Consider the following 16,097-nt stretch of genomic DNA (forward strand, 5'->3'; position numbering starts at 1 on the left):
TTCTCTAAAGAAGATAGGTGCATGGCCTACAGATATTTGAAAAAATGCCCACCATCCTTAATCATCAGAGAAATGCAAATCAAAACTACTTTGAGATATTACCTAACTCCAGTAAGATTAGCCCATATCACAAAATCCCAAAACCAGAGATGTTGGCGTGAATGTGGAGAAAAGGGAACACTTCACACTGCTGGTGGGAATGCAAATTAATTTGTTCCTTTTGGAGAGACATCTGGAGAACACTTAGAGAACTAAAATAGACCTGTCATTTGATCCTGAAATTCCTTTATTAGGTATATATCCAGAAGACCAAAAATCACATTGCAACAAAGACATTTGTATCAGAATGTTTATTGCAGCCCAATTCATAATTGCTAGGTCATCGAAGAAGCCCAAGTGCCTATTGACCCACGAATGGATCAATAAATCATGGTATATGTACACCATGGAATATTATGCAGCCCTAAAGAAAGATGGAGACTTTGCCTCCTTCATGCTTACATGGATGGAACTGGAAATTGTTCTTAGCAAAGTATCTCAAGAATGGGAGAAAAAGTATCCAATGTCCACAGCCCTATTTTGAAACTAATTTATAGCTTTCATAGGATTGTTATAACCTAATTATAGCCTTAGAATATGGGAAGCGGGGTGGGAGAGGGGAAGGAAAGGGGGTGGAATGGGAGACGGAGGGTGATTGGTGGGGTCACCGCTATGGTTTATCCTACAAGGGTACAAGTGAATCTTTCTAAAAGCAGAGTATGAATGTCTTAACTCAATGACTAAGAAAATGACATGAAGGCTATGTTAACCAGTTTGATGAGAGTACTTCAAAATGTATATGAAGACACCAAAAATACCCCAAAACCGTACAGCTGTATCCTGATATTGGATGAACCTTACCTTGTGTAGTCCTAAACGGATTAGTGTAAAACAAACAGTTCTGCCACTGCTGAGGCAACACTGCCGATGAGGCACACGTTGCCCTTCACCCCAGATGTGTGTTTACTGGTGTCATAGCACCTCTGGTTCCTTCACCCAACATGCCTAGTCCAGCCTTTTCCCAATCGGTCACATCCGGGGATCTAATGTATAAATCCAACATTGCATGTCCTGTGCATAACTGTTCTAAAGGATCTTATTTTGTGTACTGTATTTATCAGTAGTGTACATTGCCATATCATATAAAAAGAAAGACCTACACATAAACAGTGCAACCAACTACCCAAATGTCATACCAACTAAACTACCCAATAAACCTCGAACAGTGAAAAAAAAAAAGAAAATTGGATTTTTCTTTCTCTCTTCTTTATCTCTCTATAGATAAACAAATGTCTACACTTTATTTTTTTCCGCTCAGCATTGTTATTGGATTTATATCTATAGTATAGAGAATTTTGCTATGTTGGTTTTATAAGCTGAATCATATTTAATAATGTGTCTATGCCATGATTTATTTGATGTGAGTACTTGCAACTTTGCTTTTTTTTTTTCATTTTAAACAAGAAAATTCACTTGGTAAATTCTACCCTGAGCCTTTATTCCATTTTATTTACACTTTATTGACATAATTCCCATGATTCCAAAACTTGCTGGTTCTGCCACCTCCTCCCACATTGGCCATCACTTCTTTCCACCATTTGTTGTTGGTCAGTCAATTCATTCAACAAACAGTAAGTACTTCCTATGTGGTGGGTACTGAGGGGCTTTACTACGCAGCAGGGACTCTGGGTCACAAGCTTGCAGGAAGCCAGACTCTGTAAACAGGGCCTGCTGAGGGCCCCGAGCACAGTGTCCTGAGCAGGTGTGGGGAAATGGTCACTACCATTTCTCAGTGGGGAAGCTGGTGTTTGATATGGGTGTCAGATGATGGATAAGGTTGTAATAGAGACAATAGGGAGCGTGTTCTAGGCATAAGGATGGAGCTGGGAAACCTTGGGGCCCAAGGATTGTGATGTGAGGGTTTTGATCATGGAAAATACATCTGTTCATACGCCCTTTATGCATTTTCATATTAGCATATTGTGAAGTTTCCATTTGCTTTTGCCTTGTTTATTTATATAACTTTACCTATTTGAAGATCTTATTTAATTTTGCTTTGCTTGTTTTTTCAAATTGGCATTAAATCCTGGCTTACTGTCTGATGTATGTATTCTTGACTTTTTTCTCTCAGCTTTATGTTTCTAATAATTATTTGTGTTGCATCTTGTTGTTGTCCATTCATTTTCACTGTGATAGGATGTCCCGTGAAACTGCCATTCTCTCAGGGGACGCCTGTATTATTTCTAATTTTCCTGCTGTTATGAACACTGCCTCTCTGCATGTGTTCTCTGTATTTCCAGGGTAGATGTCGAATTTTCCTAGGCTCAGGCAGCTCTCTCAGCGCTTTGTAAACACTGAACTGCTTTTATTGTCTCTTTTTCAGCAGGCACTAATTTGGGGATTTTTCTTCCTACCAAATTTATACAGAATTGTTATTCCCTCCCCCCCATAATCCTTATGCATTTATAATTACCAACACATCTTAGGGCTTCCTAGTAAGTGGTCTACATTCTTTCAAATTAATGAATAATAACTTTAAGCTATGCTTTTTATCTCCATGACACAGACGATGGAAAGTGAAGCATGAGGTTAAGGATGGCGTAAGGTGGGATTGCAGCAGTGGGAGTGAGAGAAGGAGAGAGGGGGTGATGTGCATTGTGAGGAATTAATGCCAGTGTTTACTGATGGTTTTAGTGTCCAGTAGGGAAATGAGAGAAATCGGAAACAATTCCAGGGGGGACAGGGAGTACACAGGCAGAAGCAGATTTGGGGAAGGACCATCAGTAGTTGGTAGAGTCCAGGGTAGAAGTGAAAAAGCAGGTGAAAATTACAGTTTGAGGCACAGATTGGAGCCAAGATGTGGACTTATATCCCCAGCCTATAGATGCTATTCAAGTCATGGGGCTGAGTGAGGCCCCGGCAGGGAGTACAGAGCACACAACACTGACAGGGCCAGTGCGGGTTCTGTAAGGGATGGTCCTCTTCTAACTTGGATGGGCCAGTGAAGTCTCTGGCCCCAGGATCAGTGAATGATGCTGCAGCAAGTTACTTAGTGAAATTTCTGTCCCCAAGGAAGTACATATTCAGACCTAATAGGAAGTCGGCAGAAATAGAAATAAATTCTTGACTTACTTCTTTAGCCAGATGCCATGTTGTCAAGCACATCTCCCAATCGCTAGGCAATAAACAGTCATTGCAGAAACCAAGGATGGTATCTTCAAGACAGCCAGATCTTTGGGGGCCAAGTACTCACCTGTTAAAAATTTTAGTTGTTCTATATAGCTGTAGGACCTCCTTAAGTCTTATCTCTACCTCTGCAGAATGAGTGAGGAATGATAATACTCATCTCACAGGTTTATTTCAGGAGAATAAGAATATTATACATAACCTACTTTGTATTTTATACTTCAATATTCTCTAGTTAGTAAAATCTTTGATTTTGGTATGACGTATCTTCATGATTTTTATTTTAGTGTGGATTTCTACTCTTGTTTTTAATATACTCACCAAAAATATAATATTAGTGCTGTTAAAGTTTAGTATTTTTTTTAAGACCAAAGATTTTGACAGATTTGAATTAACTCAGATGCATAAACCCTGACACATCTGGTCCTTGAGTTTAGAAGGTATTGTAAGATATTGTTATTCTTAATCAAAATCCGAAAACACCAAATCTGGGCCCTTTTCATTAGTCTACTTTTTCTAAGTTTATTAGCTATCTATTTTTCATAAATTTATTTGATAATATATCAAGGCATTTATATTTTTCAACCTAAAATAATTAATTTAATAAATTTCTGCCTGCTATGAATTGTAATATCCTCATTTCTTTGTCCTGTGATGTTTCAAGTGCTTCCAGTGAATTATGTGCTGGAATAACTTCTCCGAAGCCCTCAGGGTTCATGCATTTGGTTTTATCTTCTGTCTGCTTTCATGTTTCCAAGCCCTGGAGACCTCCTTTTTTCAATCCTGTCTGCCTATCCCTTCATCCCGTTGACCATTAATTGGAAAATTATGACATACAGAAAGGACATTTCTCAAAACCATGGGAATCCTTGTATTTGGACCAGATGTTAAGAGAATTTTAATAGAGGGATAAAACATCTGTGACAATGAATGGTGGATTCATGGAAGAAAATGGAACTAGAATAGTCTTCTAATGGTCATGTAAACATTATAAGGAAGTAGAGTGGTACCCGCGGATTCGCCTTCTTTTTCTCTGTTCATTCATGCCTCAGGTTCTGATTGTTTGTCTGCCCTATGTCTAGTACTGTCCAGAGATTGAGATTTTCACAGCCTTGTCTTAGAATGCAGCAGATACACAGGTAATTGTGGTTGATAAGCTGTGTAATAGACCTGAGTGTTAATGCACAGGGTGACCGGGTGGGGATGGGAGAAAATGGGAAAACTATTCTGAGGAGGCTCCTTGGGACTAGAGGCAGGGAACTCGCAGAAAGTGGCTGAAATTGCAAAAGTAGTAAAATCAGGAGGTCAGTCAGAGTGTAGAGGAGAGCTTGGATTCTAAATATGGGTCAGGGAAGGACTGCCAGGAAATAGAGACTAAGTGAGGCGCGAGTTTTCGGGAAGGCGGCAGGGGAAGGAATGGGGGGTGAGCCCTTGGGTTATGAGTGGGCTGTCCGAGTAACAGGTAGTTGGCCATGAAAGGAGGCAGACAGGAAGGAGGCAGCTGGTAAAGACAGACAATGAGGTTCTTGCTCTGAAGGGGCTGATTTATGTGAAGACACCTGTTTTGATTATGGTTGTAGATTACATACAGCAGTGTGGGAGAGCATTGCAGACCTGGGAGTCCCTGGATCTTAGAAAGTATGCACCATCATGTGCGTTTGGAGAGGAAGCCACTGGACTAAGAGTGTGTGGACTAGGCATCCTCAAACTACAGCCCGCAGGCCACATGCAGCCGGCCTAGGACATTTATCCGGCCCGCCGGGTGTTTTTGCTGCCGCTGCCTGTCCTGCTTAGCAGCCGAGTCATCCCAGGGTCTGCAGTCTGGCCCTCCACTGGTTTGAGGGACAGTGAACTGGCCCCCTGTTTAAAAAGTTTGAGGACCCCTGGTGTAGACTGGCCAAAAATGGACATTCCGGAGAGACTGTAGTGCACCTTCACATAAAGGAAAGCTGAGAAGTTGGGGTCCTGGATGCAGAAGAAATGCAGGGAGATTGAGGAGTTAATCTGTTAGGGAATTGAGAGATATTTGGAGAGATATTCAAGAGAAAAGATCAGTAGCCACAGATGCCATGGAGATGTTCAGTTGCGTCAGCTCACTGGATTTGTCCATCAGGAGATGACTGCTGGTGTTGATGACGATGGTGGCCGTCTTCTTCCCTTCTCTGACAGCTTGCTTCTGCTTGTTGGACTTGGCACCTTGTATGGACATGAGAGAGATCGGCACTCCCAGTGCCATCCATCTCGGCTAATACACCATCCGCGTCATGTACAACCCGGTCATTTTAGTCTGTCCATATGACATTCCTGCCTCGAGAAAATGTCTCTAGGTGAATCCTTTGGACACTACTCTATATAGTTTGTGTTACCATGAAGGCTCCCCTATTGACGCTTTCTTCTTTTTTGTTCTTAGAAGGCGTTCTTGTTGATTTCGCTGACACAGAAGTAGATTGAACGAACTTTCACTTAGTTTAAAACCTGCTGACAGATAAAATTAATATTACCTTTTTGTAAATAATAATTTTATCTAATGGACCTCATTTATTTTTATCTTTCCTCCAGACAATCTGGAGCCAAACCAGGGGAAGAAAGAAAAAGTAGAATCACAAATTCCCTTTGAAGAGGGATATAAAATAAGGTCACTGGAGCCAAACCATTATTGAAATGTATGGAATAGTTTAATGTTTGCTTTTCTCCATTTTATATCGTGAGGTCATTGTATACAGCCATAAAATTCCATCTCATCTGAGCTCGGATCTGATCAAAGTCTGTGGGTAACTGAGCCAACTTCTCATTCGGTGACCTGAAGGTGGCAGGAGCCTGTGTCTGTGCTCAGGAATCTCCACGTCTTCACTAACACACACCTAAAAAGGTTTCTCTAATTAATTTATGACAAACCTCCTTTGGCTGTATCCTGGCAGTCTAGGTATATGGGTGAAAATGTCACTAAAAGGGTATGATTTTAAAAAATGTACGTAAAAATGGAAGATCGTGGTATGTTTAGGGAACATCCTGATTCCTTGTATAGGCTTGATATAATAAAAAGGAAAAATTTAATTCACTGTATTTCCTAAAGAATAAATATTCAGTTACTGTTTTTGGAAAAGATTAGATGCATCTGTTTCACTACTGTGCATAAACTTGAGTTGACTGTTTTATTGATCTTCATTTGATTCTGTTTCCTGCACGGTCCCTAGAATATCTGATTCTGCGGTGAGGAAAGAGCATGGATTCACTCACGGCTTTCCTTCCAGCCTTGGACACACACCAAAGGCTTCTGTTCTCCTGAATGGTGTATTCCTTCTTTGAACACCTCAGCTTGTACTCTGCAAGAACCACAGCTTTTGTGTTCCCGCATTCGGAGGGAGTTCCTCCTTCCATGTTTCTGGACTTTGCTTCTATTTCTATTGCTTAATCGTTAAAAATAGATTTTCACTCGTTTGACTACTCGGAGCTGTGCACTGGAGGTGTGGGGCTATTGGAGGCTGTACCTTGGCCACAGATGGCATCCTTCCCTGTGGCTATGTTAGTGACACCTCTGGAGACATTTCCCATTTCTGTGCCTTGAGTTCATCCCTCGTTCTTTACTCTGGAGACAGCACTATGTTCCGAGGGTGATTCAGGCCATCTGGTCTTGTGGTACCGAGAGTGTGGTTTTACAAGCTGGGGCAGGGAGGCCACATTGTAGAATCCTAAGCTCTAGGGATAGCCGGGCCCGTCTTGCTGTGGCCTGCCCCGCACACTTGACTCAGCTTCAGCCTCCTCAGCTGCGAGGCGGGACTAGATGACTTTGACCTCCTCCTTCACCTTCCAAATTCTGGGAGTCGTTGACTCATTTCTTGTCTCAGATGAACCAGGGACTAAGCCACCCCACAATGGGGCTTTCTCAGGGGCAAGGGATGGGCGAATTCCAGGACATTGGCCCTGTTATTTCTGATTCATTTGGGTGGCCAAGTCAGCATGTTGGCGCGTACAGGCTTGGCACGGCAACTGTGTGTGGATTGTTTATAGTAAAAAGGAGACCAAAACCTAGTCAAAACTTAGACACATAAAAGGTTATGTGTCTATACAAGGCCAGCTTTGATGAGGAAGCAGGGAGGTGGCAGCCACTGTAATCATCACATCAGGGCTTCTGGCTGGAGTGGGCAGCTGCTGCACGCAGATGTGCAGATAGAAGGCAGGGTGGGTGTGGGTGGGGAGAGGGGACCTGGCAGGTGTGGGGCCTGCAGTGCCAGCAAAGGTGCAGATCTGTGTGCAGGTGGCTTCCCCTGAGGACCTGGGTAGGCCAGGGTGGAGAGAGGACTGAGCTTTACCTTGCAAGTAGTAAAGATGGGGTGACCAAGAGGTAACTACTAACAGTTCATGAAAAGGCATGGCTGGTATTTTCTTTAGAAAGCAAAAGAGACATCCTGAGAGCTTTTGAGCAAGGCAGGGGGATCTCCCTGTCAGGAGCTGACAGTTGTGCCCCAGGCTCCATGCCCGGCTGTGCAGGGTGCATAGATGGGGGCTGTTTTGGGTGGATGGCTCTTTGGGGTTCTGCTGCTGTCTGTTTGGGTAGGGATGCTGCTAGCCTCTAGGTGAACAGTTGTCATCTGATCCCCTGGAGGAGGCCAAGGAAGAAAAGAGCTAATGCAAATACCAGTGTTTGAGAAGTGCCATCCACGCCTGTCCTGCCTGTCCTGGCCATTTGTGTTTCTCCCGTTGCATGAAGCTGGGTCGTCTCATAGTTAAGCGACACATAAGCAGCGGTCACCTCTAACACTGACTGGCGGGACTATTCTATTGTGGCACGGGTGGGGCATGGGTTCCTGAGACCTCTCTGGAGGTGACCACACTGGGTCACCTCACCCATGGGACTTCCTTGTACCCTCACCAGTGGAAGTCCTTGGTGCCATGAGGAGGGCCTTGTGGACCCTGAATTGTGTCAATAAATGTGGTCAAATGCAACTTTCCTAGGGGATTATGGCTCGGAAGAAACCCAGCCTCCCTTGAAAAGAAGTGCATTAAGCTTAAGTTAGATCTGTTTGTGTTAATAACTGGTTAGATACTGTTCTCCTTGTGTATGCTTTCAATCTTCTGATTTCTTTATCTGACAGCATTTTATTTTATTTTATTTTTCTAAAAGGAACAGTTATTTTCTGTCCTCAAAGCCTATTCGGTTGCAGCGTGGGTGTGAAAGGGAAATGTTATTTATTGCACAAACACTTATGTACAGAGTTGTACTTATTTAGATCAGGCTTATAAAGAGATCCTCCCACATAAGGAAACTAAATGGTCTCAGGATTTTGAAGTAGATGTGACAAAAATGCTCATATTTTGTAGCCCAAATTGTCCTTCTGTAATAAATCTACACACTGGCGAAATTGTGGCTTTCCTGGTAGCTCACCTGATATATTTTTAGTTTTCCAGGGGTGGTAGAGTGACAGTAGGACAACTTGTATTGAAATTGATCCTTTGAAAATTCCTTTACAATGTATTTCCCAAATTTAGCGAATAGTTATAACTAACATGACTTTCATTTTTATTGAAACTTTGCTGAAAATGACTCAACACAAATTCAGTTGGCTGATTTATATGAGCATACATTGAATAACATTTCAAGGGATGATAGCTTATTTAATTTCTCAGATGAGACAGGTATTGTGATATGTATGCAATGTAAATCAGAGGTTCTCAACCAGGGACAGTTTGGCAATGTCTGGAGACATTTTTGGTCTATGCAAATGGGGGGTGTGTTTGCTCCTAGAATCTCGTGGGTGGAAAGTGGGGATGCTGCTGAATGCATAGAACATCCCCCAGAACAAAGAATTATGGGCTAAAATGTCAATCGTGCTGAGCTGTACACTAAAAGCCTGGTATAAATGTGCTCCTCCCACACTACTGATAGGCGAGAGCTCCGTGATTCAGTGGAAGATGGAATTGTGGATTCCAGGAAGGAGGGACCTGCTATTTAGGGCTGAGACTATTTAGAGTAAAAGCCTCTTCACGGCATTAGCCATGCCTGGGAGGATGCTCTGAAAAGCCCACATCTCTCCATGAAGATTGCTCATGCTCCTTTAGGTCACCTAGCCAGGGTGACAATTTTTAGGACCTGTATTTTAAGAGAAAAGGTAACATGTTTAGTCTGAAAATTATAAACCTCTAAAAAGTACCTATTCTAATTAAATGTGCTTCCCTCACATGGCAAACCTGTAATTTTATATCATCACCCAGAAGCTACATGTTCAATTTTAGCTGTCCTTTCCCCTGACGTGGCATGTCCTTCTCTAACCGTCACTTTCCAAATCCTAGGGAAAGGATGTGTCAGGCACTTGTGTTATTGTCCTCTTCCTTTTGTGGAGGATGTGAAGATATCAGGGCAGGGATCAAAGTGGATGGCTCACTGTGTACAGAGGACAGTCCCAATGGCAAGTAGCTCTATGTGGCTGGCTTCATGGTTAACAGGGGAATTCTGTGTTGGCGTGGACCTATCACATCAACACAGTAAGTTCAGGAGAAGAATTAACTGTTAGACCTTAGTTGATCTGAGCTCAATTTTGGAGCTCAAGATGCAGAAATTTTCCAAGCCGCCTCCTTGCTGGGCTGCTTTGGGGAGAGCAGGTAGGGCAGTGACACTACTCTGTCTGGCTGCCAGGTGCCAGGCCTGGGCGTGAACGGTTGGCATCACGCCTGCCACAGATGAGCACATTCTGAGGGTTCACTAGGACTTCCATCATCCCTCCTGTATTATCTTTATCACTGCTGATCTGTTTTGATGTGGTGCTGTGGACTGGTATGGGTCCCCCAAACCTCCCTACTCTTAAGAGAACTAAATTACTCCCAAAACACCTCTAACAAGTATTTAGTATAAATATTTTTAAACATATCATTTAATGAAATGTTATGTCTTACATCCCAGGTCAGGAAGTATGAAAAGATGGACTATTTCATGTGTAGTCCTCCAGTGTCCTCTAGACTTGAGGTCTGGAGTGGCCTCAAGTTTGTGGATAGTGACTCCTTTTCCAAGAGTGAAAATCATACTTTTAATTTTATGACTCAGAAGAATGAGCACTTATGCATCCATTGTCAATCATAGCACTCTATGCCTATGAAGGGATCATGGACCATTGGGTGCATGGGCCTCTGGCCCCTGGTTTCCTCTCCATCCCCCTGATACTGAGGGTCTTTTGCTCCTACAGAAGCTGCACACTTGCTGTGTCCTGAATTGCAGTCCCTTCATTCTTTTTCTGCCCTACCTGAACATTTTGGCCAATGAGAACATTCTAGAATCCCTTATGTTCTCAGGGACCCCCCAACCTTCTACCTGCTCTGAGGTTCCTAGTCTGGTTGAGTACCATGTTATGCCTCCTATATCCACTCCACAATTGCTTCTGAGTTATCCATTCTGCTCAATTCCTCTGCAAATTCATAAGTGCACAGAGAGGTGGGTATGCATTTGGCCCTCAGTGAATACTGGATGAGGGAGAGACTAACTCAGCTGAATCTTTGAACTTCTAGTCAGATCTGTTCATATTTGGTCAACTCCTGTGAAATTCACCCAATATTTTTCTACTCTTATTTAAAAATTATACCATCACTTTTTTCTCCTACCTTTCCCCAACTCAAAAAATACAGACTGTGGAATGTGATGTACCCTCAAATTAATACCTTCTACATCTTGAAATCTCACTGTGGATTCCTGTAAATGCTCTCATTTAAAGGCAGACCTCATCCCTTCTACATCCTTTGCTAGGACACCAATAGATTCTCATCTCAGTTTTTTCTTGATCTTTTCCCATCCCCTCCTCTCTTTAACATACAGTCTTTTCTTCACTAACCACGTCTCAGAAAAGAAGCCACTTTTAATTCTCTGTTTTCTCTATACTAAGGTTTCCTAATTCACATCTTTTAGTGCTTATCTGATTTCATTGAAGTTTTCTTGATCACTTAAAGTTGGCCACACACATTCTATCCCACTGCCCTCCACTCTGTTCCTTCTTGGCTTTTGCTAAGTGGATTCTGTTTTCTCTTCTGCTCAACTTGCTTGCCCCAGGAGATGACCACTGACTGTTGAGGGAAGCCAGTGGTCTTTGCTCTGCCCTGTCATGGTGCAACCAGCGGGTAATCTTTTTTAAAGGTGTGCCTTCAGCCCTCCACCCTAACTTGATCACCCTCCCTTGACATTCCCATCTCTGTTCTCTACTCTCATTTTGGTGTATTCACTTCTTCATTTAATAAAATACCTTTCTTTAGTCTTTTTAATTTTTTTCTAATTCTCATGCCTCCCCTGGGTAAATGTCAACCACATCTACACAACATAAGATAAACATTCCAAGCCATGTAAGATACCTCTGAAATTTGTTTGTTGCTGAGCACCCAACCCAGGTTTTTCAACAGTTTGCTGCATTTCCCTGAATATTCACTCAGAGTCTGAAACTTAATATGCATGAAACTAAATGATCCTATTTTCATCTAAACAAAATCCATCCATTGATTATCCTCTTCCCAGGAATGGCATCACCGTCCTTGAAGTCACTCACATTATCTGTCTTGAGTCCATCTGTGCCTTTTTGCTGTGCATTTTCCAAATGTAGCAGATTCAAACAGTAACCATTTTATTATATTTCACATTTTTGAGGGGTCAAGAATCTGGAGAGGACTCCACTGGGCAGTAGATACTAAAGTCCCTCAGGGGCTTTCAGCTTGACTCAGATATCTGGCGCCTCAGCAGGGATGGATATATGAGGAGCTGAGCAAATTGCTACCTGCCAGCCACATCATTTAAAAGCTTATTGATATAAGAAGTCTCGGGTCATTGGGCTTCGGCTCCTGTGTCTCTGTGTCCCAGAGAATGTGTTCTAGAGATGGGAAGGAGAAACTGCCAGGCTCATGAAGCCTGGGCTTGGAAACTGGCACAGCATTCCTTCTGTTGCATTGGATAAAGCAAAGAAATCCCAGAGTCTGGGGTGTGTGTGACAAAGACTGACCTCTCAGACAGAACCTGTCATTGTCAGTTTTCCAGACTCTCCTTTCCGCATTTATTGTGTCCTGTGTTTACCTTCTCATTCACGGTGCCACCCCCCAGAAGTCACAGCTCCATTTGTTTCCCTTTTGAACAATTGCGATAGATTCACATCAATTTCTCCACCTTTGTGCTCTTCTCTACCCAATCTCCTGTTATGAGAATGATCTCGTTAATATTAATAAGGTCTCCCAATGTCAACGCACTGTGGCAGCTTTTTGCCTAAAAACAAAGACCTCACCTCTCAGTGTATAAATGGCACTGTTTCCCTTTATGTCCTCTGGGGTCTGGATCACGGGCAGTAAACCATTCCCAAGTCATGCTGCAGACCCCTGCTGTTGCCCCTCCAATGTGCCTTTCCACCTTCCTCCCTTGGGGTGGAATGTCCTTCCAGAAACCTCCATCTGTTGAAATCCTCTTTCTTCTCTAGTATTAAACTTCTCCGCAGACCCATCCTTGAGTCACAGTGGTAGTCTCGGGTAACTCCCACGGCACTCCTGTTCTTTATAAGGTTTGCTAACACCTTGGATCATAGTTATTTTTACAAGCCTATTTTATTTTAATGCTTGTTAATCTTTTAAATTGTCCATAATCTTTAAAGTCTCGCTGCTCCCAGCACAGTGCTTTCCCTTCACCCAGTAGGTGCCCAATATACATTTTATTTGACTCACACTTGATCCCTAGCCAGAAATTTTGCTGGCAGATCATCTATAAATTTAACAAATTTAACAAGGTTAAATTTGCCAAATATGGACGACTTTTAAAAGTTGGATAGCACACTATTAATCAGGTTATTGTAAAAGGCATTAGAAAGGGATGGGCGGGGATTTGTAGAGCTTCCATATGGAGATCTGTGTTTGCATGAAGGGGTGGGAGAGTTGTCTAAGGGAAAAACCAATAGATCATCACAACTTTTAATCTGCATTTTTTTAGGGGTGACTGATGATTGTGTAGAGCTTAAACTTGAACATTTCTTCTTTTATAATAAATAGACTATCTCATAAAAGTATTGGCCGGAAGAGAGGTACATATTGAGATACGCATACAGTCTGAAATGTTGCCCAGGTAAAGTTGCTGGTCTAATCTCTCAACTCCCAGACACCTTCACAAACCTTAAGGTTAGTGATGGAGATTCACCAAACCCCAGCCCCCCTGAACCCGAACTCGTGGTCACCAGGTGCTTCTTGTTTGTGTGTTTTAGGCACTTCCTACACATGAGGGGAAGACACACTTCTGTTTAGAAGACAAGCACCCAGAGTCAGAGCCCCTCACCCACCATGAGGGGGACCTGTGTCATCGCCTGGCTGTTCTCAAGTTTGGGGTTGTGGAGATTCGCCCACCCAGAGGCACAGGGTGCAGCTCAGTGCCAGAAAGCTGAGCACCCTGTCATTTCCTACAAAGGTAAGGAACGCACACGGTCCGACTGCAAAGCCGCTGCTTAATGGCACATTGCACAGAGCAGGACAATAGGATCACTCCTGCTGTAGCATTTTGTGACTCTTCTCTTAGGCATTGTAAAGGCAAAGCTATAAAGTCCTCTCTTGTAAGAATTTCACACCCAGAAACTGATCACTATCCCCAGAAGGATCTCAGACAGGGATGGCCACTGGTAGAAAAATCCCATTATTTGAGGCCGTCTTTACTTAACAGGGGCTGCAGGCCTCCTGTGCATTTGTACTGGGGCATAAAAATGCAATGCATACAAATAACAAGAAAACCAAGTAAAGCACCAAGAGTTCACTTTGGCATTTCCTCCAAAGCCTGTCTTGACACAAAACCTAGATTTTTGTCTATTCAGCATTGGATAGCAGCAGGGTTGATTGAAGGTCTCCAGTATTTCCACACATCTGTAGGATGAATTACGTAGTCTGCATATCCACTCCTCTATTCTTGCATTCATGGAAATGTATTTAGCTAAGTTCCCTCCCACCCCAGGTACTAGGAGCATTTAGAGTGGGGAAAAAAAAGTAGCCTTTGTCCCCATATTCAAGGAGCTTGCAGTTATATTATCAACCTAAATATGATTAATCAGATATGGATTTTAATAATTCTAATTCATACAACAAATTCTTTTCTATTTTGTTACTTTTTTAAACTTTGTATATCAAAAAATTAAAATACATGTGTAAATTGACAGAATAGTCTAAGGAATACCCAGAACCGCATTTATTAATTCATGGCCCATCATTTTTTTACATCATTTATTTAAGTCCCCATCCGTGCTCTATCACACAACCAACAAATTATTTTGAAGCAAATTTAATAAATCATGTAATTTTATTTATCATATTTCAGTTTACAACTCTTATAATAAGGAATTCACAATAGCATTATTACAAAGGATAAGATGGTCTAATTTTATTTTCGTCATTGAATGGTCAGGATACAGCTATCTAAACTAATGGTCCTTCATCAGCTATTTGAATATCCTGAAAGTACAGCTCATGTAGCTACTGCTGGGTGTTTTTTTTTTTTTTTTTAAGAGACTAATAAGGTAGTTCTCTAACTTCCAACTGGTTAAACTTTGGTCACCTAAGGGGTATGAATAAGATATTATATTTGCTTTATTTATTTTTATTATTAGAGTCGTTATCACATGAATTTCCACATATTTGTTATATTTTAATCCATGTAGCTTTTGTCCTTCTAAATGGTGACATTGTGGCATTTCCAGCCCAGGGGAGCTTCATGAGGTTGCCTTTTGAGTTCTTCTGACACCCTCAAATCATCTTTGAGAGCTTCTTACCCTCTAGGTTAATGGGCTGTTCCCACTGCTTTCACCCATTTCCTTCTATGGATCTGGGAGTCACCCAGGTCTGGCTGCTTTGAGCATTAGAGGTGTGCACAGTTAGGCCTTTTGGGGAGACAGTGCTAAGAAAAACATTGCAATAAACAAAATACACCATAAGCTTCTTCTGTTACTTCCACCCAGTCTCCAGGATTCCAGGATCTTCACTACTCTCATCTCACATCTCCATTTCTCCCATTTCTCCCTGGAGTGTCCCGAGTGTCTGTAGGCTGAGCTCACTCTTATTCTGCCTCCTGGGGAACTTGCTCAGTAGTTTCAGGGTAACAGTTCTCTGCAGCTCTAGTTGTTTCTGATTACTGAAAACCCTTTCTGATGATGTGTTGTTTCTTCTTTTGGTCCTCAAAGTCTGCATTTCACTGAAGAATTCAAGAAAAATTACTGCTTTAAAATCACTTGAAATAATTTCCTCCTGTGTTGTTATGGCACCAACCCAAAACCCAGTTAATTTCATTTGTTTAATTTGGCTTTCAGTTTTTAGAGATTCTTAAGATTTACACTAAGTTCTGATGTAGTGTTCCAAAGCCAAATGATTGAAACAGGAGTGTTGTGAGGGCACTAACTTTGCTCCCAGTTTTCTTTACCACGTTCCCGTTCTCTGCGCTTAGCTGACCACTTACTTAATGCTGTGGTTTAGGCACTTTTGTAATATAACCCAAGCAGTACACATGCAAGTACATACAAGCATGTATTCATAATCTCTCAGATAAAGGGATAAACTTGGGTCTATGCATTGCTTTTTAGCATAACAGTATGTCCTGGAGCCTCTTCCCTAGGGCAGTAATGAGACTTACATTAGTCTTTTTTCATAGCGACATGCATGCCACCATGTGACAAACCCTAGTCTATGAACAATCCCCTGTTGAGAGATACTTAAGTTATTTTCTGCCATTTGTGACCATAGATAGTGTTTCAAACCATATTTCCTCCAGAAAACATCATTTAATATTTTTGTAAGGGATGAAACCTACTTGATCATGATGTATGACTTTTTTGATGATAAGCTGTAATCCATTGGCTAGGATTTTGCTGAGAATTTTTGCAGCTATATTTATTAGTGAAATTGGT

The 16,097-nt window shown here is 42.0% G+C and overlaps 1 protein-coding gene across 1 annotated transcript in view; it reads left to right on the forward strand.

The window, feature by feature from the left end:
• Window positions 1-16,097, forward strand: part of SEMA5A (semaphorin 5A) — a 340,395-nt gene that overhangs the window by 43,182 nt on the left and 281,116 nt on the right. Inside the window, exon 2 of the mRNA XM_023513080.1 lies at window positions 13,425-13,624. Coding sequence (XP_023368848.1) covers window positions 13,501-13,624 — 124 coding nt within the window. The 5' untranslated portion in view covers window positions 13,425-13,500. The remainder of the gene's footprint in view (window positions 1-13,424; window positions 13,625-16,097) is intronic.

The sequence above is a fragment of the Otolemur garnettii genome, unplaced genomic scaffold (assembly GCF_000181295.1).
Source record: "Otolemur garnettii isolate 467f Iridium unplaced genomic scaffold, OtoGar3 scaffold00033, whole genome shotgun sequence".
In the NCBI taxonomy this organism is placed as follows: domain Eukaryota; kingdom Metazoa; phylum Chordata; class Mammalia; order Primates; family Galagidae; genus Otolemur; species Otolemur garnettii.